A 25,009-nucleotide genomic window follows, 5' to 3' on the forward strand; every position below is an offset into this window, starting at 1 on the left:
CTGCTGCTGCCTGGCGCTCCTCCTCGCAGCCGGCAGCGCTGCCTGGGCGCCTCCGCGCGACTCTGCCTCGCTGGGTTTGGTCTCCCAGCAGAGACGGGTCACACGCGCCCCTCCCTCCCTCCCTCAGCCTGCGCGGAGGGAGAGCCAGAGAGAGGCATCGCTCCTGCGCTCCGAGGTGGATTGAGCGCAGCTGAGAGGAGCTGCCGAGGGAAAAAACTTTCACTTTTGTGCGTCCCTCCCGGCGTGACGCTGCGCGCTGATGTCACGGGGCGGGGCTTTAATGGTGGTGTGCCGCGAGATTTTTTTTCAGTAAACAGGTGTGCCGTTGCCCAAAAACGTTTGGGAAACACTGTGCTAGAGAACACATGTGGGGGAATGTTTGGTCCACCCAGTTGAAACTTCCTGTTCCTCCTGGCTGGAGCATCCTTCCTTTTGCATGTGATAGAAGGTGGGTGTGACCTTACCTGTCCAGGTAATAAAAGGATGAGTTGCACAGCACCCCCTTTTTTCACCTTCTTTGTTTGACCAGCTTTTAACTAGGACTGCTCTGGTAGCTCTCAGCTAGCAGCAGCACTGGTATTATTCCCCCATGGGGTAGATCCACATGTACACATTTGTAACGAAGTCTGCTTTCAGGAATCCAGCTGTGAACTGATGTGAGTAAACTTCTTTTATCATCTTTGAATAAGATTGTGGAATCTTTATTTTTTTTAAGAGGGATTCAAGGGAACTTACCAGGAATGCACAATTCAATCTGAGACAGATTGAACTGTATAATAGTGAGAGGCTCACACGAGCCTGCAACCAGTTATCTGCTGTGCGTGAGAAGGGGATTGTAAACTCTGCTAAGTAAAGGAACTTGCTAGCACAAGTTAGGAAGGGTATTAACAAAGAACATATCCTCTCCTGTCACCCTGAACATTCCCACAAAGTTAACTCTTCCTTCAAGCAAACCACAGCTTAGGCCTAGCACCCTCAGCAACTCTTTCAAGGAGTGTCTTTGAACAGCCACCCTCTGCTCAGCCTGTTTCATTTATCTCTGTGTTCCAGGAGACCAGTGGAGAGGGGAGCTGGTCACAGCAGAAGGGGGAGACTCCCTGGATTCTTCAGCAGCCTGCCTCCACTCTGCCTCTTGGTCTCCCTCTGCTCCAGCCTTAGAGTCTGAACTGCTCTCTGCACAGCCTCTTCCTGCTCACTAAACCCCATTGCCTCTTCTGCTGCTGACACCTCTTCCCAGTCTGCTCCCTCTGACAGCTCACCGTCATCCCACCACCAATTCCCTGGCTCTGACCCTCTTCTTCCCTAGGGGCTTCCCCAGCTGGTGCCTTCTCTGCATCCAGTCTGTGACACTGGACTAGATAGATCTTTGGTCTGATCCAGCAGTGCTCATTGTGGGTACTCACCCACTCCTTTTCTACAATGCATTTGAATCATCGGATGCAAACCCATTCAAATGCATGGCCTGATGCTGGTGAAGGAATCTGGGTAGCTGAGTTATGAAGAGAAAAACCTGGGTGATATCAGCTTGTTCCCCTCCTGGTCCCTATACCATTTCCTGCAGGGACTGGGTGCAATGGTGATTGCATGAGTGACCCAAGGACACTTGCTTTTTCTTTACTAAATATGCATGAGGAATTGTCCCCATTGTGCTCCCTACCGGGATCAGATCACGGCCAAGAGCTGCTCTTTGCTTAAGAAAAAAACACACAATGGCCAACCATGTGAGTCAAGTCACATCTAGCTTGCCCTTAGAAGTCTGGCAAAGAAGACAGTACAGGCTCCTTAAGTATGTTTATATCCATAGCCTTAACCAATTGTATCTTCTATAGTAGTGGCTAAAAATCTGTTATTTTTATCCTGCTCACTGTATAAAATGCCATAAGAGACATTCACGCCTGAAGGGCTCATGCTCCAGAAACTAAGTAGATAAAATGGGTGTGCTAAACTCGAGAAAACGACAAGACAATATTGATCCGTTCCACAGACAGCGGCCTCCGGCCATCACCTATTTTATCAACTTTTCTTCCCCCTTTTGATCCCCGCAGCAATAGCTTAAAGAAGGATTAAAAGAATTCCAGGGCAATGTGGTTCCCTTTTAAGTGCAATGGGAGTTTGTATTGTTAGTTTCCCTGAGTACACCTGTCATGTCAAAAGGACTGCAAGGCAATAAAGGGAGACTACAGGAGTATGGGAAAATAAAATTTTGCCAAAGGCAGTTAAGTGATCAAATACTTTTTGACACAACGGGGGATTGAAACATGTGTGCTCAGTGCCATCTTCTCCTGCAATAACATTTCTTACAGTGATTCATTGTGCAGGTCTGAGCTGAGTAGTCAGATACTCATAAAAACCGCATTGCAAGTGAAGCGTCCATACATTGAGAATAAGCACACAATGCTGATTATTCTTGACTCAATAACCCCAACGCTGTGCTGTTTCACTTTCTATATTGTTTTTTAAGCCTCTTTCAAGCTCAGGGGTGGGGTGGGGCGGGGTTAGAAATCAAACATTCGGTACACACCAAGTTTTATTTAAAAATCAAACTATCTTTTAATTCCTACAACTGAACATAAAACCATACGTGAGAAACTCTGCTTTTGTCCTCTCAGTCTCTTTACAAATGGGATATTTGCATGCCTATCATTATGGTTCAGGCAAATGTGTTGCTAGATTTTAACTGTTAAATCCCATGACCTTAAAGGAAATGATCTTCAACTGTGATGGAAAAATCAGGGATTTATATGCTCGGTCTCATTTAAATGTTAAAATATTAAATAAAGCAAAAATAAAGTGCTCTTGGCAACTGCAGATGGCAAAACAGTTTTACTCCAATTAAGTGGTCTTAATTAAGAAACAGGCTGTGGGGTGGTTCTTTTAGACTTCCTACACCCAGCATAAGGTTGCTAAGGATGCAGTCTATTAACAGCCTTGGCAAAGAACCCTACTTTACCAACACTGTAATGGTGTTTAGAGCAGCATTTCAGATAGTTTTCTAGCTAACAGCCTGCTTTCATGTGTATATTCCCAGAACAGCAGAGGATTGTAGTCCCTAGGATGTTAAGGACTAGAGTTGCAAAATACCAATTAATAAATAAATGGAAAATTACCAAGACCACTGCAAAAGGATGTCCAACTTGAAGTATATGCAATAGTTATCTTTTAAGTACAGTACAACCATCTTATAGGTGAAGTTTGAATTCTCTACAATACGGTTTGAGAGAGCAATCCTTTATTAGCTGGCAATAACATGTCATTGTTTCCACATCCGGAACAGCAGTTTTAACTTAACATTTTGGAATGAAAACACAAAAATAAATACCCCATACGCGTGTGAGGTCATCTCGGATACCAGATACTAAGAAAAGAACATTTCTATCCCAAGAAATTTAGTTACTGTGGATATCTTTAGCCTTGTTGATCTTTAATGATCTATTGATAATTGGTATACTTGTTATTTGAGCAGCAACTCACAAAACAATTAAGTCAGTGTAGTCAAGATTTAAGGCAATTTAGTGCCATGAATTTTCAGCGTAGGTGATATGCAGCAGACTGTTAGACCCTCTGAAGGCTATCAGCGGACCACAGCCTAAGCCTCAACAACCCTTTCGTGAAATTGTTGGGCATTAACACAAAAATACAGAGGAGAATGAGCCAAGAAGTCAGCCTGGATAAGTTCAGATGGGCTTTTTTTCACCCGACAAGCTGTACTATGCACAACTGCCATGTACAACACAACACTTGCATGTAGCTAAACTATGCAACTCAGATTCCCACCCCCCATAGATAATGAAGCAAACAAAAATATGCATTTAGAAAGAGTACTGTAGTCCTAAATGGTAACCAAGAATCTTGAGTCTGGCCTACTGGGGGCTGCAATTCTGTAACCAGTTACATTGTGTTCAAGGCCCAACAGATTTCAGTGGTACTTAAGTACATGTAATTTGACACAATATCACACCATTAGCACAAAACTCATCAGCATAACTAAAAGTGTGGTGCAGTAAATCCATGTGTCTTACTGAACAATATTCAAAAATGGGATAAGAGTTCTGCAAATTTTTGCATCTACCGCTTCAGATAGGGAAAAAAAAATCCCAGATACTTTGTCATTTAAAACAAAACATAAATCTGAAGTTTCCTTACAATCTTCTAGAGAAAACAGTCTCGTGGATAGTAATGTACATTCAGACAAAGGACACCTAATACCTCTGCACTGCATTCCTTCCTATTATTAATGCTGCATCTAAAGAGACATTTTCAGTAATTTGCAAGCATTTGGAATACCGTATTAGAAAAATGTTCCCAAACTCTGCAACCATGAACACCATGCTTATTATAAATGCTTCCATGGCAGATTAAATGTCCAAGTGTGGTATGTCACTTTGTTGCATATTACCTTCAGTTAAATAATACAGAAAACATTTCTATGCAGTTAGCAGGCGCCAGACATGAGCTTTACTCTGGAATGAGAATATTCAGTTTTGCTCTTACCTAGAAACTATCCCACAGGTGAGGGAACATAGCATAACTAGGTGCTGAGCTATATAACAAAGGAGATAGCGGATCAAAGTATTTTCATGATCTAAATCAAACTGAAAACTCAAGTATGGACACTAAGTTAGAAAACAAAGGCCCTCTTCAGTATACAACCATCGCCACTAATGAAAACAAGACGTAGTCTTAATATAAAAACTGCAATTTAATATATCTCACAAAAAGCATGGTCTCTCAAGTACCCGATGCATTAAAAGAGGTCCACGTCGTGCGTGTGATCAATTTCAATAGCATCTTCAGGATCCAGTTTCATTTCTCCATGTCCTTCCTGCAAGTCATCCAGTGAAGCCAATGCCTCGTTTGTATCACTAGCAAAAGTCTCTCTCGAGGCATCATCATATTCTTGAAGGTTGAGCCCTTTAATAGCTTTCTTCATCTTTTTCCCCAGGACTTGAATTCTCCTCTTCTTTGCTGCTTTCTTGTTCTCATACTCCTTCTGGTTTTCAATATAGAAGATTTCCTTCAAAGAGAATGTTAACACTCCATGAAGTGCTGAGGAATAATAGGCAATGTCACCTTTCAGAAACCACCACTTTCCTTCGCTAACCTTTAAACTAGAGATGAAAGCTAACTGTATGACAAAAAGAACAAAAATCTCTTTTGAAGAATGCCATATCCTTTCAAATGCCGCTACAGAATATTTGAAAATTAAGACTTCAGCTCCCTGAAGTGAGAGAGGCGCTCTATTTTAAACAGCTGCAAGTCTGCCTGCCCAGAATACAGAAAGGGCTGTTTCTGAAGCCCATCATCGCTACAGTCATTTGTTACATATTTTGCAGTTAGAAGGAAGATTTTAATTTTATGATTTCACTGATTTACTAATAGACTAGGGGGAAAAACAGGGAAATATGATGACTTTTTGGATTATGAAAAATGTTAGGGGGTATTTTTTTACTGTCATGTTCTTTGAAGAGCAAACCTTCAGAAATACAGTTGTAAGCTACAAATGCTAAGACTGCTAAAAAGGCCTGAGGCCACCTTGTCTGTGAGTCCTTTAAGACCCGTTCCCTACCCCTGCAGATTTTTTTGTACCTAGCCTGGGAAGGTGGGGCCCAGACTGACTCCAGCTACAAAAGCTGAGGCTGCTGAACAAACTCCTGGGCTGGGGGGTTGTTTGGGGGGGGGGAGTTGTTCGATGGGAGGGAATGGTTGTTACTCTTCTTGTATCTAAATAATGATGATAATAATGAAGATGATAATAATAATAATAGTAACAACAACAACAACAACAATATTATTATTATTCCGCCCATCTGAGTGGGTTGCCCCAACCACTCTGGGCGGCTTCCAACACATATAAAAACATAATATAACATCAAACATTAAACACTTCCCCATACAGGGCTGCCTTCAGGTCTCTTCTAAATGTCAAATAGTTGTTTATTTCCTTGACATCTTGATGGGAGGGCATTCCACAGGGCGGGCGCCACTACTGAGAAGGCCCTCTGCCTGGTTCCCTGAAACCTCACCTCTCGCAACAAGGGAACCAGCAGAAGACCCTTAAAGCTGGACCTCAGTATTCGGGATGAATGATGGGGTTGGAGGCTGTTTAGGGCTTTAAAGGTCTGCACCAACACTTTGAACTGTGCTCAGAAAACATACTCTTAGTAAAAATATTAAAAATGGGATCTTTAAAGAACAGCTGGCTTAACGAGATGTCCATTTTCTACTTTAGAAGATGTATAAATTGAAATCAGAAGTCAGCAAGAAGAGATATACTTTAAACATTCTCATTTAACATTTGCTTTTCAAAGTAATCTAAAAATGTGCTTTTTTAAATGGTTTACATATATTATGTTATTTACCTTGATTTGTTCTCCAGTTACACTAGGTGTGTTTTTCAGCAAGTTTAAATAAACTCCTCCCGGTGTTCTTCTTCTAGTGCCATTCTGCATAATGGAAAAATAACCTTTTTAAAGCTTTCTATAGACATAACAGCTGCAATCCTATACACTGTTCAACTCAATAGGACTCGCTGCTGTAAATATGCTGTTCCTCAGAAACTCAAAATATTTTTAAGAAGTCGTGCACAGAACCCTTGGAGCAAAGATTATGTAAAATATATATATATATATTTGTTAAAAGATTAAGTATGTAGGCTGAAAAAGCAATTATTTCCTACCACTATGAAAAGGCCTCCATTTTGTTCCACTTCAGCTGTTTCCATCAGTAGTTCAATAGATTTTTTCTTCCCAATGATTTTCACAACCCGTATGATCAGATCCTTCTTTGGCTCACAAAGCCTAAAAAGAGAAGGGAAATTCTAAGAAAACTGGAAACCCTTGCATTTTGTAACCTGCTTGAATGACAAAACATAATTATGAACAAATGTACCCCTGTTACAAGTTTAGCACTATCTGACACTCGCCTAGCATTGCTGTAGTGAAGGCTCGCTGTGCTGAGTTTTGGGAAGAAGGGTGGAATATATCTGAATTGGTAATATTTTTTAAAACTGAATTGTCAGCCTGTACTTTCTACTTTTAGTTGCCCTTGACCTTACTGCTTACCATCACTTACTCCCCCAATTTTACACACACTCCCCCCTAAGGATAACCTTCCAGGCAGGTGGGAGTGCAACCCAAAATTATCTTTAGTCCTTTGAATATGGTTTAAGAATGTTTTCAGTTATTGGGAATTACAGACAGACACCTATTTTAACTGAGTATTACCAGCTATCAAATTATGAGGGTAAAGAATGGTCCAATGATAATTATATGGTCTAGTGGAACTTTTTACCTTGAAACTTTAATTTTATAAAGTCTCATTCTCTGGAGCCTAAAAGCATAAGATACACACTGGCTAATTTGCTCCAAATTCCACATGGGGCAGCTGTGCCCTCTGCAACAACTGCAAACCAGGCAAACAGAAAGACTGCATCATCCACAGAACCCGTTGGCCTCATAAGTATCTTCTAAAAAGGGGGGGACGGGACACAGGGAACCTTCCTGTTCTCTTCCTGACAAAGTACAAAACCGCAAAATTTTACAACTGTATCAGTCCAAGGCCACAGTGGGAAACCAGAAGCACACAGCGGATAAACCAGAATTAAGAAGATAATGCAATTAAAACATTTACACATGCACAGACCCAATAATCACGACAAACTGTAATTCTGTTTGTTCATATTACTTTTGGTTCCTATTGATATAACTTCATGCTTTTCTCCAGTTAACCACCGCCTTGGTAATTTCACAAACCCCATGCAATTGTCTAGGACACAGATTCGGTCTAAAGAGGAGAAAACGAGATAGTACCAAAATGGGTCCAACGTGCATTCCTAACTTCTCACAGTGATTTTTTAGTTGTGTCTAAGTAAATCAAGATATATTTCAAGCATATTCTATGGCTGTGCAGCGGAGGGTGCCACACAATTCATGTGAACAGTACATATTTTCAGGGTGAGTCTAAACAGCTGAATTTTATCAGAGTCCTGAGGTTTCTGTATAGTGCAGTGGGGTTGTACCAAGCACCATATTTTTTGCTCTATAGGACGCACCAGACTACGCACCTATTTTGGAGGAGGAAAACAAGAAAATAAATATTCTGAATCTCAGAAGTCAGAACAGCAAGAGGGATCGCTGCGCAGTGAAAGCAGCAATCCCTCTTGCTGTTCTGGCTTCTGGGATAGCTGCGCAGCCTGCATTCGCTCCATAAGACACACACACATTTCCCTTTACCTTTTAGAAGGGAAAAAGTGAGTCTTAAAGAGCAAAAAATATGGTAATTCTTGGACGGCTATATAAATCTGTAATATTTTGACTGAATATCTGGGCGACTAGGGGACTTCATGCAAATAAACATTATGAACTGGGGTTATGCTTTGGGGAAGAGCTGTAGAATCTGCTTAGTATGCAGAGGCTCCCAGGTTCAACTTTACACACAAGATCAAATAATTCAGTCAGTTTTAAGTAGAAGCCAAAGCATTTGTCTGCCCAGTCACCATGAATTGAAACAGAAACCTCAGAACTCTGATTTCATGCAATGACTAAAAACACTGGCAGGTGGGAGCAGCCAGACTAGCTCAGTTCACAGAAACTGCTTACAAGGGTACCTGCATATTTTGCTAAAGACTTGGTTTCTTTTTAACCGGAATCTCAAGGATCTGGTATCCCTGAGCCAATGAAAGCACGGCACTGGCGGGTTGGTCACCCTGTAATAGCTTTTCTTTAGTACCGTTATTTAAAAAAAATAAAAATAAACACCCAATGTCCCTCAAGTTTTGTTATTGTGTAAGGTGACATTTATTGAAAATCTGACGAAGGTGTATTAAAAGATCAAAACCTTACCGGTAGGCAATTTCATCTGCCACTTTTTCCTCAGGATCATCCTCAGTAATTTCATACCTCCCTTTGTAATTCATTTCTTGTCTTTCACCCAATCTGTCCTTAACAGGCCGTTTCCGTTTCAAGACGCCTTGTCCAATTTCCTCCTCCTCCTCCTCCTTTGGCAATGTCTTTTTGTCATCCTGCATATATTCATCTAACTCTTTGTCTAATGCTTCACCCACTTCTGGCTCAGATTCTTTCATCAGCTTTTTCGCCAACAAGTAATTGTAAGTCTCTGATGCCCGGCTTCTATCAATGCTTCCCTCCATCCCTAGAATCCCAAGTTCTGAGGCCACCGCATCTTGGTTCTGCTCCTGAAGCACTGCCCCCCAGATGTTGTTGATCTTTTTACCCCCTACAGTAATCTGTTTCTGAGGGATCGGGCCAAAATTGAAAGGCTCTGGTTTAGGGGGAGGAAGATTCGAACATTTCTGTCGCTTCCGCTTCCACAGACAGCTGTCTTCATCTGAATCTGAGAAGCTCTCGTCACTGGAGTCCAAACTTTTGGTTGTACGGTAAGGGACACTTGGTGCGCAGGGGGGAATGCCAGTTGGAAAGGATCTGGCTGAGTTGATATCATGCTGTTTCTGAAATGGAAAAAGGAAAGCAAGACAGATGTTTGCTGTCGTTGTTTAAAAAAAGGAACATTTTATTGTGCACTAATTTGCCACCCTATAGGAGATTTTTTTGGGGTGCAAAACTTCCCAAGGCAAACTAGAGTGTAATCAGCCTCCTCTCTCATCATTTTACTTTTGACACTTGCACGCTGCTATGTTTCTCTGGGAAGCTTACAACAAATTAAGTAAAGTAAGTTCAAAACAAAACCAAAAGCTACATAAATGCAAACACAAAACTCACCGCACCCCCAAAATCAAAACAAAGATTTAAAACTCTATTATCCACAAGAAGACAGGCACTAGAGCAGGAAAGGCTTGAGGTCCTCAAACAGGATACACAGTCTTTCAGGAGAGTAAAAAATGGGGGGAGAACACCCATCTGTCCAGGTCCCCACTGACATAGGATCTGAGCCCATCTCTCTCCTCTCAGTCTGACCATAGGCAAATCGGAAGCAGGGAGGTGCCAAGATCCAATTTAGAGCCTCTGGCACTCAGCTTATTCTCATTTTCTCCAAGCTCCTCATGTGTATCAGCATGCCAAATAAGAATGAATCGCTAGAAAATTGTGATCAAGACTCAAGGCAAAGCTCAGTTCCCATTCTCTCTCACACACACAACCTCTTTAACTTTTAAGCGACAGTACTCCAATTTGAACTGAACAGGTATTGAATTTCAAAGTGACTTACAGTATTGAATAGAGAATCAGCTTTCACCCCCTCCTATCCAACTGGTCAGTTAAAACGTTATAAACTTCTGAGTACCATTCTAAGTGCGCAAGAACAGCCCTGCTAGATCAGGCCAGTGGTCCATCTAATCCAGCCTCCTGTTCTCATAGATAGATGCTCTTGAGAAACTGGCAATCAGGATCTGAGCACAAGAGCAGTCTACCAGGCTGCAGTTTACTGGTGTTCAGGCGCAATACTACCTCCAACAGTAGAGAGAGAACGCAGCCATCCTGTTTAGCGGCCATTGCTAGTCTTCCTCCATGCATTCTGTCTCAGCTTCTTTTTAAAACTATCTAAGCTGATAGCACTGGAACCCTGTGGGAGCGATTTCCATAGCTCAAATATGCCCTGAAGAATTACTTTATTTCACCTGATTCTTCTTGCATTCAGCTACATTGAATGACCATGAGTCATACCTTGGGTTGAATGTGCTTCAGGTTGAGCGCTTTCGGGTTGCGCTCCGCAGCAACCCCTAAATAACAGAGCACATTACTTCCGGGTTTCGCCACTCGCACATGCGCAGACGCTCAAAATGATGTCACGTGCATGCGCGGAAGCGGCAAAACGTGACCCGCGCAGTCGCATCTTACGTTCCATTCAGGATGCGAACGGGGCTACGGAACGGATTCCATTCGCATCCCAAGGTACCACTATACTATGAAAGAGAGAAATGTTTCTCTATCCACTGTCTCAATCCAGCAACATCTGAGGACCCAAGGCTCACGCACACTGGGTTAGAACATTTTTGCTGCTCTTGCACACTTCTAGGCACTTTTATTTGGAAGGAATCCACCTTTGAATCACTGGAACTTTCATTCAAAGAAATATGTTCATTGACTGCCCTGTAATTGGCTTTGGCAAGTTAGGCCTTAATCTAACCTTTTTCATGACATAGCTTTAAGGTTAAAATACCACACTGATTTGTGGCCTTCTCTTCGAAGCTCAAATAAATTCGCCCACTACCAAGCTTCCAAGTACCTAAGGAGGCTGAAAACCACATTGGATTGGTTTAAATCATCAAGGGGGAAATGGGCCAATTGAAAAAACTGATTTAAAATGGGAAATAAATGCATTTCCAGGGAAAGTGTGCATATCAAGTGGTTGCTGCATGATTAGAACAAATTGGCTGGAAAGTATTTAGACTCTTACAAAACCCAGAAGCATACAGTAATGTGAACCTTACCCTCTGCATGCACTGCAGAATCTTATCTGCTTAACAAGAAACAAATTTCTGTTTAACTCTCTGACTACACATGCAAGGACACAAAGTATAATCACTTTCTTGAATGTTAAGCTTTCGATTCCACAAACTATTATTTGCAACTAGGATCAAATTAGTAAGACAACAAGTCTTGCTTCCATCCACAGCAGAAGTTGGCTACCCCAAGCCTGCTTGTGGCCAGATATAAGGCATGACCCTAGCCATAGAGTATGGTGCAGAAAGCATTATTCCTATGCTGTAGGCACACTTGTAAGGAATGCGGGTGGCGCCGTGGGTTAATCCACAGAGCCTTGGGCTTGCCGATCAGAAGGTTGGCGATTCGAATCCCCGCAATGGGGTGAGCTCCCGTTGCTCGGTCCCAGCTCCTGCCAACCTAGCAGTTCGAAAGCACATCAAAGTGCAAGTAGATAAATAAGTACCGCTCCGGCGGGAAGGTAAACGACGTTTCCGTTCGCTGCTCTGGTTCGCCAGAAGCGGCTTAGTCATGCTGGCCACATGACCCGGAAGCTGTATGCCGGCGCCCTCGGCCAATAAAGCAAGATGAGCGCCGCAACCCCAGAGTCGGTCACGACTGGACCTAACGGTCCCTTTACCTTTACCTTAAGGCACACTTGTCACCCAATCACATAGCATGGGTATGCACAGCTGCTTTCTTGGCAACTCTTATTTCTCTTTGTGACAGCTTGCACAAAAGCACAGGAATGAGGCTCCTGACCCCTCTTACTGGCTTTGCCCCTGCCCTGTGCTGATATGTGGGTCCCAACTATTTTCCTCTTGGTGAAATGCTGCTCTCAACTTCTGCTTTTATTTTATCAAATTTCAAATGCTTAATAATTTTACTTTTATCTAAAAAACACACCTGTTTTGATGTACCCTATTGAAAATTCACAGCCCAGATTCCTGAATGACAATACAGTCTTACATAAAGAATGTACGTCTTGTCTCTTTCTGACACCTGGAGGAGCTTCAGAAACTTAGCTATTGCCATGTATCATCTGGAAGGTTTACATATAAACACAGCATATAAATATTTCACCTATTAGATATACTATGAGATTTATACATATATTGCACATTTGCTGTTTATTTGGTTCACTTCAGCAACAGAAGGCTGCTTTCAGACTATCTTGGTCACATAATGAAATATTTAACTGTGTTGTGTTTGAAGGATATCTGATAGTGTGACCAGCACATTTCAGCAGAGCCTAAATTCTTGAGTTCTACTGCTACTCAAGGCCTCAGTGTCACAGTCAGATTTTAGGGGAAATGTTGAAAGCTCAAACAAGAGAAGCACCCCATTTTTGTTATCACAGAGCATTACCCAGTGTTGTTTTACAAAAACCTAGCATAGATACATGCTTAGAGACTAAAAAGCCAAATATAAAAAGCAAGCAAAGTGAGCACATTGCAGTTTTAAATGATTAGGGGGGGGAAACCTGTGGCCCTCCAGATGTTGTTAGACTACAACTCCCATCAACCTGATCATTCACAGTAATAACTGTGGCTGATGGGAGTTGCAGTCCAACAATATTCCTGCGTGTAAACATGCTAGCTTTCTAACGAGGAGGGCAGAATGAAAGACTAGGAGAGGTAGAATAATACACTACTGACCCCACTTTAGCCACCAGCCCAAAAACTATCAGTGTTATGATCAGCTTACAGCAAGTTGCCCTTGCAAAGTGTAAACATGCATGTGGCTATTTGAAAGGCCCACACTGACCTGACTTTCTAAGTGGAAGAATTTTCAGTTTAGCTACTGTAGTCAAGGTCTGCTTTGTATTAACAGTCCTCAGCAAGTCTGGCACCACATTTCCACTGGGCTAGCTCTGCTTACAGCAGAACTGGGTCAAAATTTTGACGGGAGAAAGGAAAATTGCTAACATTCACAAAAGGTTCAAGTAATAGGTCTTTCAAGTGCAGCCAATTGAGCTTTGTTGGGCTTGGGCACAGCCCTCTAGGTGCAGGCAGTAGTCAGCTACATCATCTGGCGCAGGAATGTATGGCCTTTGTGGTGGAATCTGAAAACACCCATACCCTGACACCCCAGCTTGTGTGTAGAGGTTCAATTCAACAAAGCCCAGCAGCAGCTGGTTTCCACAAATGGGTGTGGGGAAAAATGGCCATGGGTCCAAAAATTTCACAGCAATACACTGTCTGAATTTGAGTGCATAGATGTTATCAGTCCTCCTCCAGCCTCCGCACATCCCCAGGTACTAGGACCACTTCCCACAGCCAGAAATGTAGAAATACTATGCTCAGATTTATAAGCACCATCTCCCACATGTGGCATAAAGTATACATCCATAAGTAAACACGCCTATTTCTACAATCCTTCCACCCCTTTCTGAGGCTGAAAGCATGTAAAAACTGAATACATGCCTACGGAATATCAAATGTATCTCACTGATTTCTACTGGATGTATAATATTTCTATGCCGAGATTTGAAACAGTGTGGAACTTCACAAAAAATAGCACTACCTTGTTAGTTTTGATAATTTTATGTAAAATATGTAAGAGTTCTACCACATTTTTTACTTAGCCATACCAGAGGTGATGGTAATATAATGATGAGTATCATTTGCTCTACAGAAACTAGCTGACAAGTCCAGAAGCTTGGAAAATGAATGACCAATTTGGCGTATGCTGAAAGCTTTGGTTGAATACCTTTCAGGAAAGTGAGTCTCCTCTACTTCATTACACCATTATTCTCTTTCCTATCTAATGATAGACAAAAGCAGCACAGCCCTAAACATACAAGCCAAACTTTGATACAGAGGTAGTTTGAACGCACTGTTTGAAATCTCTTTTAGGACATCTCTACTAGCACAAGGAGAATTTGGTGGCAATCTTGTTAAGAACAGTTAATGCAGACAAACACTAATTATAATAGTTTGTTTTAAGTTAGAAAGCCAAACATTGTTTTAAGTTAGAAAGCCAAACATTGTTTTAAGTTAGAAAACCAAACATTGTTTTACGTTAGAAAGCCAGGTCAATGTGGCCCTCGAAACAGCCACACACAGAGTTGTTCCTTTCAAGTACAAACTGCCATAAGCAAATCAAGAAGGCTTGGTCTGGGGGGAAAATTAAGACCATGTCTGCTTCCATATATCGTTAGAGAGCCATCACTGTCTAGTGCCAAGTGTCCCCAAAACAGACGTCCATACATGTGTCCACAGAGGCCTAGTCTGGCAACCACAGGTTCCCCTGCTTCTGCTGAAGCCTGAAAGAAACATTATATTGTTGCCAACAGAATAGGATGTAGAGTGTGCTTGGTTGCAGGAGATTTGTGTGGCGGCAGCCCATGGCAGTTCCCCTGATTTACAAATGTTCACGCAGGCCCCCAAAGTTTGGAGACTTCTGGTCTAGTAGAGACAACTAGATCTGGATCAAGCAGATATGAGCCCAAGGTGGTTCTGTCCGGCTTGGCGAGGGAGGCGTGAGGCTCAGATGACTCCAAGATCCGTCCTGCCACCTTCCCAATGCCCAGGGAGTAGGAAGGAATGAGATAGGTTTTAGGTTATGTTATGCCTTTAACAGGTCATGCTATATTCTGGATTATGTTATGTTTTATAGATTATGTCTAAATAGGATGAGAGTGTCGGAGATACGTGCAAATGTATATGTGAACCCGGTCTTTGGGTGGGTGTTTGATTTTCGTTGTTGTGTATACTGTGTATATACGGACAATGACAATAAATTTATCTATCTATCTATCCATCCGGCTTTTGGAAGGAGCCAGGAGGGCTCCAGCATCCCATCCGAGCCCTGGCACCTCCTTCCCAAAGCCTGGGAAACTCCTGACCGGCTTAGGGAGGGAGGTGCGAGGCTCACACACACAACATCAGGCTATCACATGCATGACGTTGCCCCACCCCCCTCACAACCTGGCACCTCTGGCCCGCAACTGCTCCTCCATGGAAAATTTCACCGCACGCGTTGCTGCACCCTCGGCTTAAGGCAGGCACCCCCAACCTTCAGCCCTCCAGATGTATTGGACTACAATTCCCATCATCCTTGACCACTGCTCCTATTAGCCAAGGATCATAGGTGCCACTTAAGGTGCTGTTTGGCACCCCCAGGTTCCCCATCTCCTGTTTCTAGGCGTCGCTTGTGCATGGGAGAACGGGCCGGACCCCAGGATCTCCCCAGCGGGCACCTCCAGACGGCGGTGACTTCAGGCGCCAACCTGCCAGCCGCCGGGGCAAAACGCGCCTGGTGAATTTCGAACGCCACCGACGGGGCGACGTTTGCGGGAAGCAGCATTTCTTGTCCTTGGCGGCCGCCGCGGAGGCAAAAGCGAAACGCAGCGGGGAAGGCCGCAAGCCGGGGCCGTCCCCTCACTCGCTTCGCCGCGGCTTTTCCCTCAGGAAAGAGAGCGCGGAGCTGCTCTGGGCCTCAGCCGCCCAGGCGGACCCAAGCCTACGGGGAAAGAAGCGGTTGCCGCCGGGCAGCGGCCTCACCTGCGAGGGGCTCCTGGCGGAGGCGGGCATTTCGCAGTCGGAGTCCGAGATCTCCCCGTCCTCCTCCATCCCGCGAGCCTCCAGCGCCATCTTTCCCGGCTCCTCAGCCAGCGCGGGAGGAGCGCGCGGGAAAAGGCCCGGCCTCAGCCGAGCCAGGACTACAGCGCCCACAATGCTTTGCGCCGGGAGGAGCGGTGAACGGCGGGACCAGCCTTCCGAGTTGCATGCCGGGACTTGTAGTCTGGGACTTGCCGCTTTCGTCGCTGTGGGAAAGACTACGCAGCCTGAGGGGGGGGGAGTGGCGGGGGAGGGGGAAGAAACGGAGACTACGCGCGTACTTTCGTAAAGCAAGGAAATGTTTAATAAAAATAATATCATTAAAAACAAAAACCAGGCACACGCGAACCACAGGTCCCGAAGTGTAACGGACTCAGCGTGACCCGCTCCATATTTCCTTCACAAAGATGTAAGGGCTAAATGTAGCTCTATGCATCCATCTAGGAACAAAGACACTGGAACAAGAGAAATGCCTCGAGAGAGAGATGTTTATAAAAGAATGTGTCCAGTTGGATCTAACTATACAGCATACCCTCCAACATTTCTCCGATGAAAATAGGAACGTCCTATTCTATTATTATTATTATTGTTGCTGCTGTTAGTGTTATGTACTGAAGTTCTCACCCTGGGCCAGCCAGGGGATACTGTAGATAGTTTTCACTCAGGTCCACGTCAGTTATTTTAGGCGGGAAACCCTGGGTTGTTATTGCTACAATGTTGACAGCCGGCTGCCTATAAAAGCAGGCTGGCTGAGCTGTTTGCTGTTCAGTTCTGTCCAGATTACAAATAAAGAGCTGCTCTGGAGAAATCGCTGTGTCGTCTGCTATGTTCGCCCACAACCTAACAGTTTTTTACTATTATAACAATAACTGTGGCTGGGTTGCACCAGCCACTCTGGGAAGTTTCCAACACATATAAAAACATAATAAACATTTTAAAAACTTCCTTATCAAAGGCTGCCTTCAGTTGTCTTCTAAAGGTTGTGTGGTTACTTATCTCCTTGGCTCAGGGGTCACATAACTTAACACCCTCTAATATTTCTTCTATTATTATTATACATGTGACTGTGTTGCCCCCAGCCACTCTGGGCAGCTTCTAACATATATAAAAACATAATAAAACAAACCTTTAATAGCTTCCCTATCCAAGGCTGCCTTCAGATATCTTCTAAAGGTCATATAGTTACTTATTTCCTTGGCTCAGGGGTCACAAAATTCCATAGCCTCCATCATTTCTCCGATGAAAATAGGGATGTCCTATTCAATAATAATAATCATCATCATCATCATCATCATCATCATCTGCACATCTGGCTGGATTGCCCCAGCCACCCTGGGCAGCCTCCAACATATATAAAAACATAATAAAACATTAAACTTCCCTATACAGGGCTGCCTTCAGATATCTTCTAAAGGTTGTCTAGTTACTTGTCTCCTTGGCTTGGGGGTTGTTGTTGCATAACTCCATAGCTTCCCACATTTCTCCCATAAAAATAGGGCTGTCCTATTCTGTTGTTGTTGTTGTTGTTGTTGTTGTTGTTGTTACACTCTGCACATCTGACTGGATTGCCCCAGCCACTGGGCAGCTTCCAACATATATAAAACATAAGAAAACATCCAGCATTTCCCCGATGAAAATAGAGACGTCCTATTCTATTATTATTATTCTCCGCACATCTGAATGGGTTGCCCCAGCCACTGGTCAGCTTCCAACATATATAAAAACATAATAAAACATTAAACCGTTAAAAACTTCCCCATCCAAGGCTGCCTTCAGATGTCTTCCAAAGGTTGACTAGTTACTCATTTCCTTGGCTCAGGAGTCACAAAATTCCATAGCCTCCAACATTTTCCCGATACAGATAGGGTCATCCTATTCTATTCTTCTTCTTCTTCTTCTTCTTCTTCTTATGAGGCATCTGATCAAGGCCTGTATTTTAAAATGAGCTTAAAGATATATTTGCAAATGTTTGTATGTTTCATGCCAGGCAGAAACCAGCTGGCTAAGTACTTTGGCAGTTGTTTATCTTCCTGCTCTCCTGAACAAGGCCCCCCCTGATTTATAGCAGTAGCAGGAGACAAGTTTTTCAAAGTTGTAAAAGGAAATTACAGGCTGGGAGCAAATGTTACACTGACCCTACATATTACAGAATACAATCAAGCTGCAAAAACACTAATTAAGAGTTGGTAAATAGTAAGATTTATTGTTTAACAGAAAATAATACCATGTGCCTCCCATCAGACTCTAGCCATATTTTCCTAAGGTTTAAGGTATACTGAGAGAGTTAAAGGGCAATAAATTTTGGGAAGAGCTAATGGGAAAAGCAGCTGGCTGGGAAAGGGGGGTGTAAACTGAAGAGGCTTCTTTTGAAGCTGTTTTTACTGAGTTCCTTTTTTGCTTTGCAAAGGCCTTTTCTTCTAAAAAGCTATCTATGTTATGTATGAGATTTGTTGGCTTAATGTAATTATGCAAAGGATTTAGAAAGTAAGAAATGTTAGATTCTTATGTTAGTTTCTTATTTCATTGATGGTGTGTGAGAATGTGAACCCAAGATCTCTGTTTAGATACAATTTAATACCATGAGCCATTTGTTTTGGAATGCAGGGGCAACAGGGGCAAAAGGTGATCTGGTAATTAAGGTGCCTTGTCGAGGCAAATGTAAGATATATGGCTACTTGTCTGCCATTTATGGATAGAAGGAAATATAGCTCTTTGTCTCCCATAAAAGGTAATAGGAAATGGGTGTATCTTTTATGATTGGTTCTAGCAAACAGCCAGTAGGAATTTCAACCAGGCTGATTGGACAGAGGCAGCCATAGGAGGAGCAAGGGGGCTGGGCTGAGGAAATATAAGTGCTGGCCATCAGGGCTGGAGGGGGGCAGAGCTTTGGTAACCATATACCACTGTGCCTATCATTTATTTGTCTGACAAATTATTATTTTAATTTCTCTATTGCTGTGTTGAATATTTCATTCCAGCTAAGCGTTAACCACGAGCAGGGTGCTACAATTATTTTCCACACATCTGACTGGGTTGCCCCAGCCACACTGGGCAGCTTCCAACATATATAAAAACATGGTGAAATTTTAAACATTAAACTTCTCTATCCTAAGCTGCCTTCAGATGTCTTCCAAAGGTTGTCCAGTTACTCATCTCCTTGGCTTGGCGGTCACGTAACTCCATAGCCTGCGACATTTCCCCAATGAAAACAGGGACATCCTAAGCATGGGTGTCCCCTAAATCAATACAAATCAATACAAATCTGAGGTTCTGACCCTCCCCAACAAAAGCCAGCCACCCCCAACAAAAATCCTTGCTCCGCCCATGGTCCTAAGGAAATGTGGGACATCCCAGGATCCAATCAGAAACTGGGGTGGTTTCTCTAAATCCTGGGCTGTCTCTGGAAAATAGGGGCACTTGGAGGGTCTGTGATCTGCAGCTTTTACCAGAGGCCCAAAGGGTAGGGGTGGCAGGGGGCAGTTGCCCTCCCAATCAAGTAAATAAATTTAAAAATACTTAACTAAAAGTAAAACTACAAAAATAAAACTTAAAGTTAACTCTTTTGGGGGAGGTGTTATTGGGTTGTTGTTTTTATTTTAATTATATATATTGTTGTTTTTATGTTAATCTTTTCTGTGAACAGCCCTGAGACCTCCGGGCAGAATATAAATTCAAATTAATAATAACAACAACAACAACAATAATCAGAATATTTGAAACTGAAATGTGCTACGCTTACTGAGTGTGCCCAGAAAAAACTGCATTGGGAAAAAAGGAGGAATTTGAGAAGGAAGTGCTGACAAGGTTTTCAGCAGATCCAAGGAAACTTGCTTTAGATAAAAAGGTTCTTTGCGATTTTGCAAAATATACCCATTAACAGCATGAAAGGTACTCCCCGGTGTTAATCTTTTTTATTTAACTTCCTGGTTTTCAAACGGCTGAAGGTTTTGACAGATTTTTCTGAGTGCTTGGGGGAGACCTCGGATTTCTCCGTTAACAGGGTCAAAAGAAAGCAATTTAAAACAACTGTTGTTTTAAACGTATCGCCTAAAACAGTGGATTTGGAGAGAGAAGGCTTGTCTAATATTTCAGTTTTGCATCGAGGCTTCTTCTCTTTTCCCAATTGGAAAAATGTAAGGACTTGATACAGTTTTGCCATGTGACTATCACAGCTCAAGGCCTAGACAGAAGAAAGGTTGTGCACAGTGGCGTAGCGTGGGGGGTGCAGGGGGGGCCGGTCGCACCAGGCGCAACATCTGGGGGTTAGGGTTAGGGGGCGCAAATCCACGGGTTAGGGGGCACAAATTACTTGCCTTGCCCCGGGTGCTGACAACCCACACTACGCCACTGGTTGTGCATGCTTATGGAAATCATCCAGGTACTTTGTAGTTTCTCATTTATCTCTGTCTTTTCCCTCATGTTATAGCTGGAAGCTTAATTGAGCAGGATTTCTTGCCCCACAGTGACATGGTGTAGAAAAATTACTGATCAGTTCTATTTGTTGAATGATTTGCCTATGCAGTGATTTAAATCCCGGTCCATAAACAGCCTTAAAAATATACATGTCTATGAGCTTCAGAACATGGGTAGACCACATTTCCCAAATGAATGTGCAACCATTTCTGTGATTTTCCCCCCTATTCCACCTGCGTTACAAGCCAGGATCAGGACCAAGGTTTAGTAGCACTGAGCAAAGGGGAAAGCGGCCTCTTTCTAGCTGAAAAACCAGATATCTCTCAGGGCACCTCTCAGACTTTATTGTCTCTTTGCCAGATGTCAGAGTCAGAACTTGTGAACAAAATCTCTCTGAAGTAGGGTCACCCGAGTTCATAATCTCTGTGAGGCTTCTTGTCAATTTCAAAGGCTTGTGCCTGGGCTGCCCGCCTTTCTAGGGGCTCATTGTGACAATGAATGGTATACCATGGCAGTTATAGCCACAAAAAACCTTTTAATTAAGTGAAATCGGAAGCTGCTCTTTAAGTATATGTTCTTGCTTGATCTACTTCTGGGGCAGCTGAAGTTCCGACTGCATCAGAAACTGCACAACTTACAGCCAGCTGGAGCCTACTTGATGTTAGGAACTAAATTAACCTTTTAGGAATAAGACTTGGTCTAAGGGTCACTAGAACGAAGTTCAAGAGATACAGCGCAGAATGAATATCTGAATGTAATGGATTTAAAATCTTTGAATTATTTAAACTTGTTTTCTTTGGAGATCAAAGGTAAAAATCCCCCCAAAAGAGGACATGATGGGGGGGGGCAGGCTTTTGTTAGCGGGGTGCAGAACCTCAGTTAACGGAGTATTTTTAATGCTTTTCAATAATTTTTGAGGATTGGCTATGCCCATGGGTTGGCCAGCCACCTGTCAGAGATGCTTTAGTTAAGAGTCATACATTGCTGGGGGTTGGACTAGATGACCCTCGGGTCCCAACTCTACGCCTCTATGCACAGAAAACATTACATGTCGGTCTGTGCCAAGAAGTAGCAGCAACTAAACCACACAGAGCAAGGCTGCAGACATGCGCTCAGTAAGGGGGCACAGACCCCTGCAACTGACTTAGCCCGGAGTCCCCATGGGCCATACTGTATTTCGGATGCCGTATTTCAAACAGTGAATATCCAGACAGATAAACTATTTATTTATTTTTTGCAGAGCTGTTGAACTCTTTTGCAAAATAAAAATAGAAAAAAGAGTTTTGACATATATCTGGATTTTGCTGGACATTTAAGCGATTTCCACCCAGATGCTGTTTGCGATGGCTCAATACTGCCTATGCCCGGGAATTTCCGGATGTATCTATGTCAACCCTAAGTAATGCAACCAGGGAACAGAACTGGATAAATTGCATGAAAATGACAGTTGTGGATTGGAAATAGGCAAATGATTCCATCTCATGAGTTTTTTTGGGCAAAAAAGCCAGGGTTTCCATATTTCGTAAACTTCCTGAATCAAATCTGTTTGAGGGTTTTTTCCCCCGGAAGTCCACAAAATTATTGAGCGTTTTTAAAATGGAAACCCACCAAAATGGTTGAGCTTTCTTTTTGGGAACAATCCCAAGTGGTTGGGCTTTTTCGGAGGGAGAAACTTCCCTCCAAAATAGTGATCTTCCAATTAGGGAACTGTTTCTGCTGCTTTCCCCATCGGGTTGCCATACGTCCTGATTTCCCGGCCCAAATCCCCCCCTTGATCTTCAGAAAACAGGGATTTTCCTGACTCGTGGCCAGCCTATCTTCGGAGTTCTTTCCCGGGGAAACCGGCTTGCCGCGCGCCCGGATTCCCCCGGACCCCTGCTACTAGAGACAGCGGTGCCGTGTCCGGGACATCCCGGACGCGTGGCAGCGCCCGGCGAGAGGGGCGTCGCCTTCCCTAGCGTCACCTGCGGGGACGAGGAAAGCTCCTGTTGCTCACCTCGCCGCCGATTGGACGCGCCTCCGCCTGGTCCGTGGGCGGGGTGCCCTGCCGGCCAATCGCCGCCGTCGGAATGTGTTTTGGGGGGCGTGGCGGATCCTCTCCCCCTCCGCAGCCTCCTGGCCGGCGCGCAGATGGCTCTGGGCGGCGCGATGCTGCGGACGACGCTCCGCCTCTGCGCTCTGTCGCGACGCGTCCGCTCGGCCTCCGTCGCTTCCAGCGCCTCCATGTCGACCCTGCTGATCAGCCAAGGCCGCTACTCGTGGCTCCAGGAGCTGGGGCTTCGCGAGGAGAACGAGGGCGTCTACAATGGCTCCTGGGGAGGCCGAGGAGAGGTAGGCAGCCGCGGGAGGGAGCAAGCCTGAAAGTCACCGCAGCCAAATTTGGAGCGAGCCACGGATTTGCAGTTCTCCATGTGCTCCCAGACATCTGACTTTAGCAGGGTTTCCCGAAACAGCTTTATTCCTATTATTTCTTTAATTTATATACATTGCAACCAACGCCTGATTTATGTATAAGCTAAACAAGCTATAGCTTAGGGCCCCACTCTCTTGGGAGCCCCCCCAAAAATTTAAAGGAAAAAAATATTAATATACTTCTTCTTAGTTGTATTTCGGTTCAACAATTACTTTGATAAAATACATATTTTGTTATGTGCAAGTGGCTTTAGATAACTATCAGGTCCATAAACTACCATATAACATGTATTCAACACAAAAAGCAGCAACAATTTGTTGTTGACAAAGGACAGCTGGACATATAAAGGGCTCCATTACCTTCAGTAGCTTGGGGTCTCTTCAAACCGAAATCCGACCCTGATTGCAACAGTGATTTAGCCATCATTGTAACATTATCATGCTAAAATAATTGTAAAATTATTGGAATGTATAAAATTGAAAACCACAAATTTAAAAAATCCTCTCTTCTCATATCTAATATATTTTCAAAACTGCCAACGTCTTGATCTGTTTGCAGCTTGTTATTATATAAAATAATTTTCATTTATATACATTGCAACAATTATTTAGCTATAATTGTAACATTTTTACTTTTGACTCCCTTCCCCCTCTTTCTGCAGTCCGTTGCGTTTAATTTCATCCTTTCCTGCATGCTCCGAATTGTCTTATTCTTTTAATCCTCTCTTCTCATATCTATCTTATATATGTTTTCAAAACTGCAGGTTTTTACGATAATCCTGCCAATGTCTTGATCTGTTTGCAGCTTCTCTCTCTATACTACAATTCCCATCATCCCTAACCTCTGGTCCTACTAGCTTGGCATGATGGGAGTTGTAGTCATCAAAAAGCAGCCGACTTTGGGAAACCCCGCTTTAGACGAAAGCTGAAAAGACAGTGAAGATTAGCTGGAAGCGAAATACAGTGATTTGTTGTGGTTAATTAACATGGGAGCGTTGGTAGCAAGTTAGCCCACGCTGGGGCATGTCTAACATGCCCCTGCGGTGCACTTTTTATTTGAAAAAGTCATCATCCCGAGACAGCACAATGGTGCCACAATTGCATTTCCCGATAAATTGCAATTTGTGAAGTTCTGCGATGGCCAAGTCTGGCTACAACCAGGTTGCTTTTGGAAGTCGAAATGTCCTCAGGTTTATGATGTGGGATTTGTGCACATTCATATTCTGTGGAAAAGGAGCCTGCCTTTTAATGTGTAACCTTTCGGTGGTTTTGAAACACACTTGATTTTGTCTATCTTTTAACAAAAATGTTGCCCTTTACCAGTTGCCACAGTTCGTTTCCTGGCCAGAATCGGCAGGAGAAAGGGACACGTTAATCATTCATATTGTTGGGCTGAGAAAATGTTTGTCCTTTGGCTATGCTCCTACCTTTGGACCTTCTCTTTCTGGAGATGTTTGGGCACCCTATTTGGAGGGCTCCCAAAGACATCTAGCCTGGCCACTGTAGGTGGATGCTGGTCGAGAGGGAGGGATTCCAAACCCATTAGGCCTTCCTTAGCTATTTATCATGCATATGTATAGCCCGCTCTTTAATAATATCAAGAGAGTATAATATCCAGAATATCAAACCATAGGAATACGGAAACATGCTACTTAGGGCTCTTGCCTGGTCTCTTGGGCAGAGTAGGAACTGCTTCTGGATCACCAAGCAAGAAAAAAATCTATAATTGGCTGCTAACTCTTGTGTATATCTGCATAATAATAATAATAATAATTTATATCCCACCCATCTGACTGGGCAGCTCCCAACAGAATATTAAAAATACAATAAAATATCAAACATTAAAAACTTCCCTAAACAGGGCTGCTTTCAGATGTCTTCTAAAAGTTGTGTAATTCTTGAAATCCGAAGAGTTCCACAGGGTGGGTGCCACTACTGAGAAGGCCCTCTGCCTGGTTCCTTGTAACCTCACTTCTTGGAGTTAGGGAACCACCAGAAGGTGCTCAGAGCTGGACCTCAGTGTCTGGGCTGAATGATGGGGATGGAGACGCTCCATGTATATTGGGCCGAGGCGAGGCTGCTATATGCGATGGGCAGAACAGCCCTGTGCATAGTCTTAATAATCTACTTAGAAGTGAAACCCATTCAATTTGGCCTTAAATGCACTCGGGAGAATAAATATAATTGCCTCAATCTAGGGACGGGCAGCAGAAGGCTGCATGT

At 43.4% G+C, this 25,009-nt stretch overlaps 2 protein-coding genes and 1 long non-coding RNA gene across 3 annotated transcripts in view; 2 read left to right on the forward strand and 1 right to left on the reverse strand.

Annotated features, from left to right (window-relative positions):
* LOC310688356 overlaps nucleotides 1-25,009 on the forward strand; it is a 387,571-nt gene that overhangs the window by 84,449 nt on the left and 278,113 nt on the right. The gene's annotated exons all lie outside the window — the stretch shown is intronic.
* PHAX (phosphorylated adaptor for RNA export) lies at nucleotides 3,213-16,073 on the reverse strand. Its single transcript, XM_083464641.1, has 5 exons — nucleotides 15,905-16,073; nucleotides 8,841-9,466; nucleotides 6,677-6,797; nucleotides 6,360-6,443; nucleotides 3,213-5,014 (listed from the first exon to the last, which is right to left on the reverse strand). The coding sequence occupies exons 1-5, from the start codon at nucleotides 15,992-15,994 to the stop codon at nucleotides 4,745-4,747; spliced, it is 1,191 nt and encodes a 396-aa protein (XP_083320767.1). The 5' UTR covers nucleotides 15,995-16,073; the 3' UTR covers nucleotides 3,213-4,744.
* Nucleotides 22,503-25,009, forward strand: part of ALDH7A1 (aldehyde dehydrogenase 7 family member A1) — a 29,714-nt gene continuing 27,207 nt past the window's right edge. The window contains exon 1 of the mRNA XM_083464563.1: nucleotides 22,503-22,705. Within this exon, the coding sequence (XP_083320689.1) occupies nucleotides 22,505-22,705 (201 nt within the window). The 5' untranslated portion in view covers nucleotides 22,503-22,504. The remainder of the gene's footprint in view (nucleotides 22,706-25,009) is intronic.

Source organism: Podarcis liolepis (assembly GCF_965112155.1).
Source record: "Podarcis liolepis genome assembly, chromosome: 11".
Taxonomy (NCBI): domain Eukaryota; kingdom Metazoa; phylum Chordata; class Lepidosauria; order Squamata; family Lacertidae; genus Podarcis; species Podarcis liolepis.

What these genes read in the sequence shown, in the direction of transcription:
- PHAX (XM_083464641.1), bottom strand. Translation starts at nt 15,994, where the DNA reads ATGGCGCTGGAGGCTCGCGGGATGGAGGAGGACGGGGAGATCTCGGAC. An exon ending in CCGCCAGGAGCCCCTCGCAG is followed by an intron (nt 9,467 to 15,904) that starts GTGAGGCCGCTG and finishes TTTCCATTTCAG; the next exon opens with AAACAGCATGATATCAACTC. An exon ending in TAACTGGAGAACAAATCAAG is followed by an intron (nt 5,015 to 6,359) that starts GTAAATAACATA and finishes TTCTCTTTGAAG; the next exon opens with GAAATCTTCTATATTGAAAA.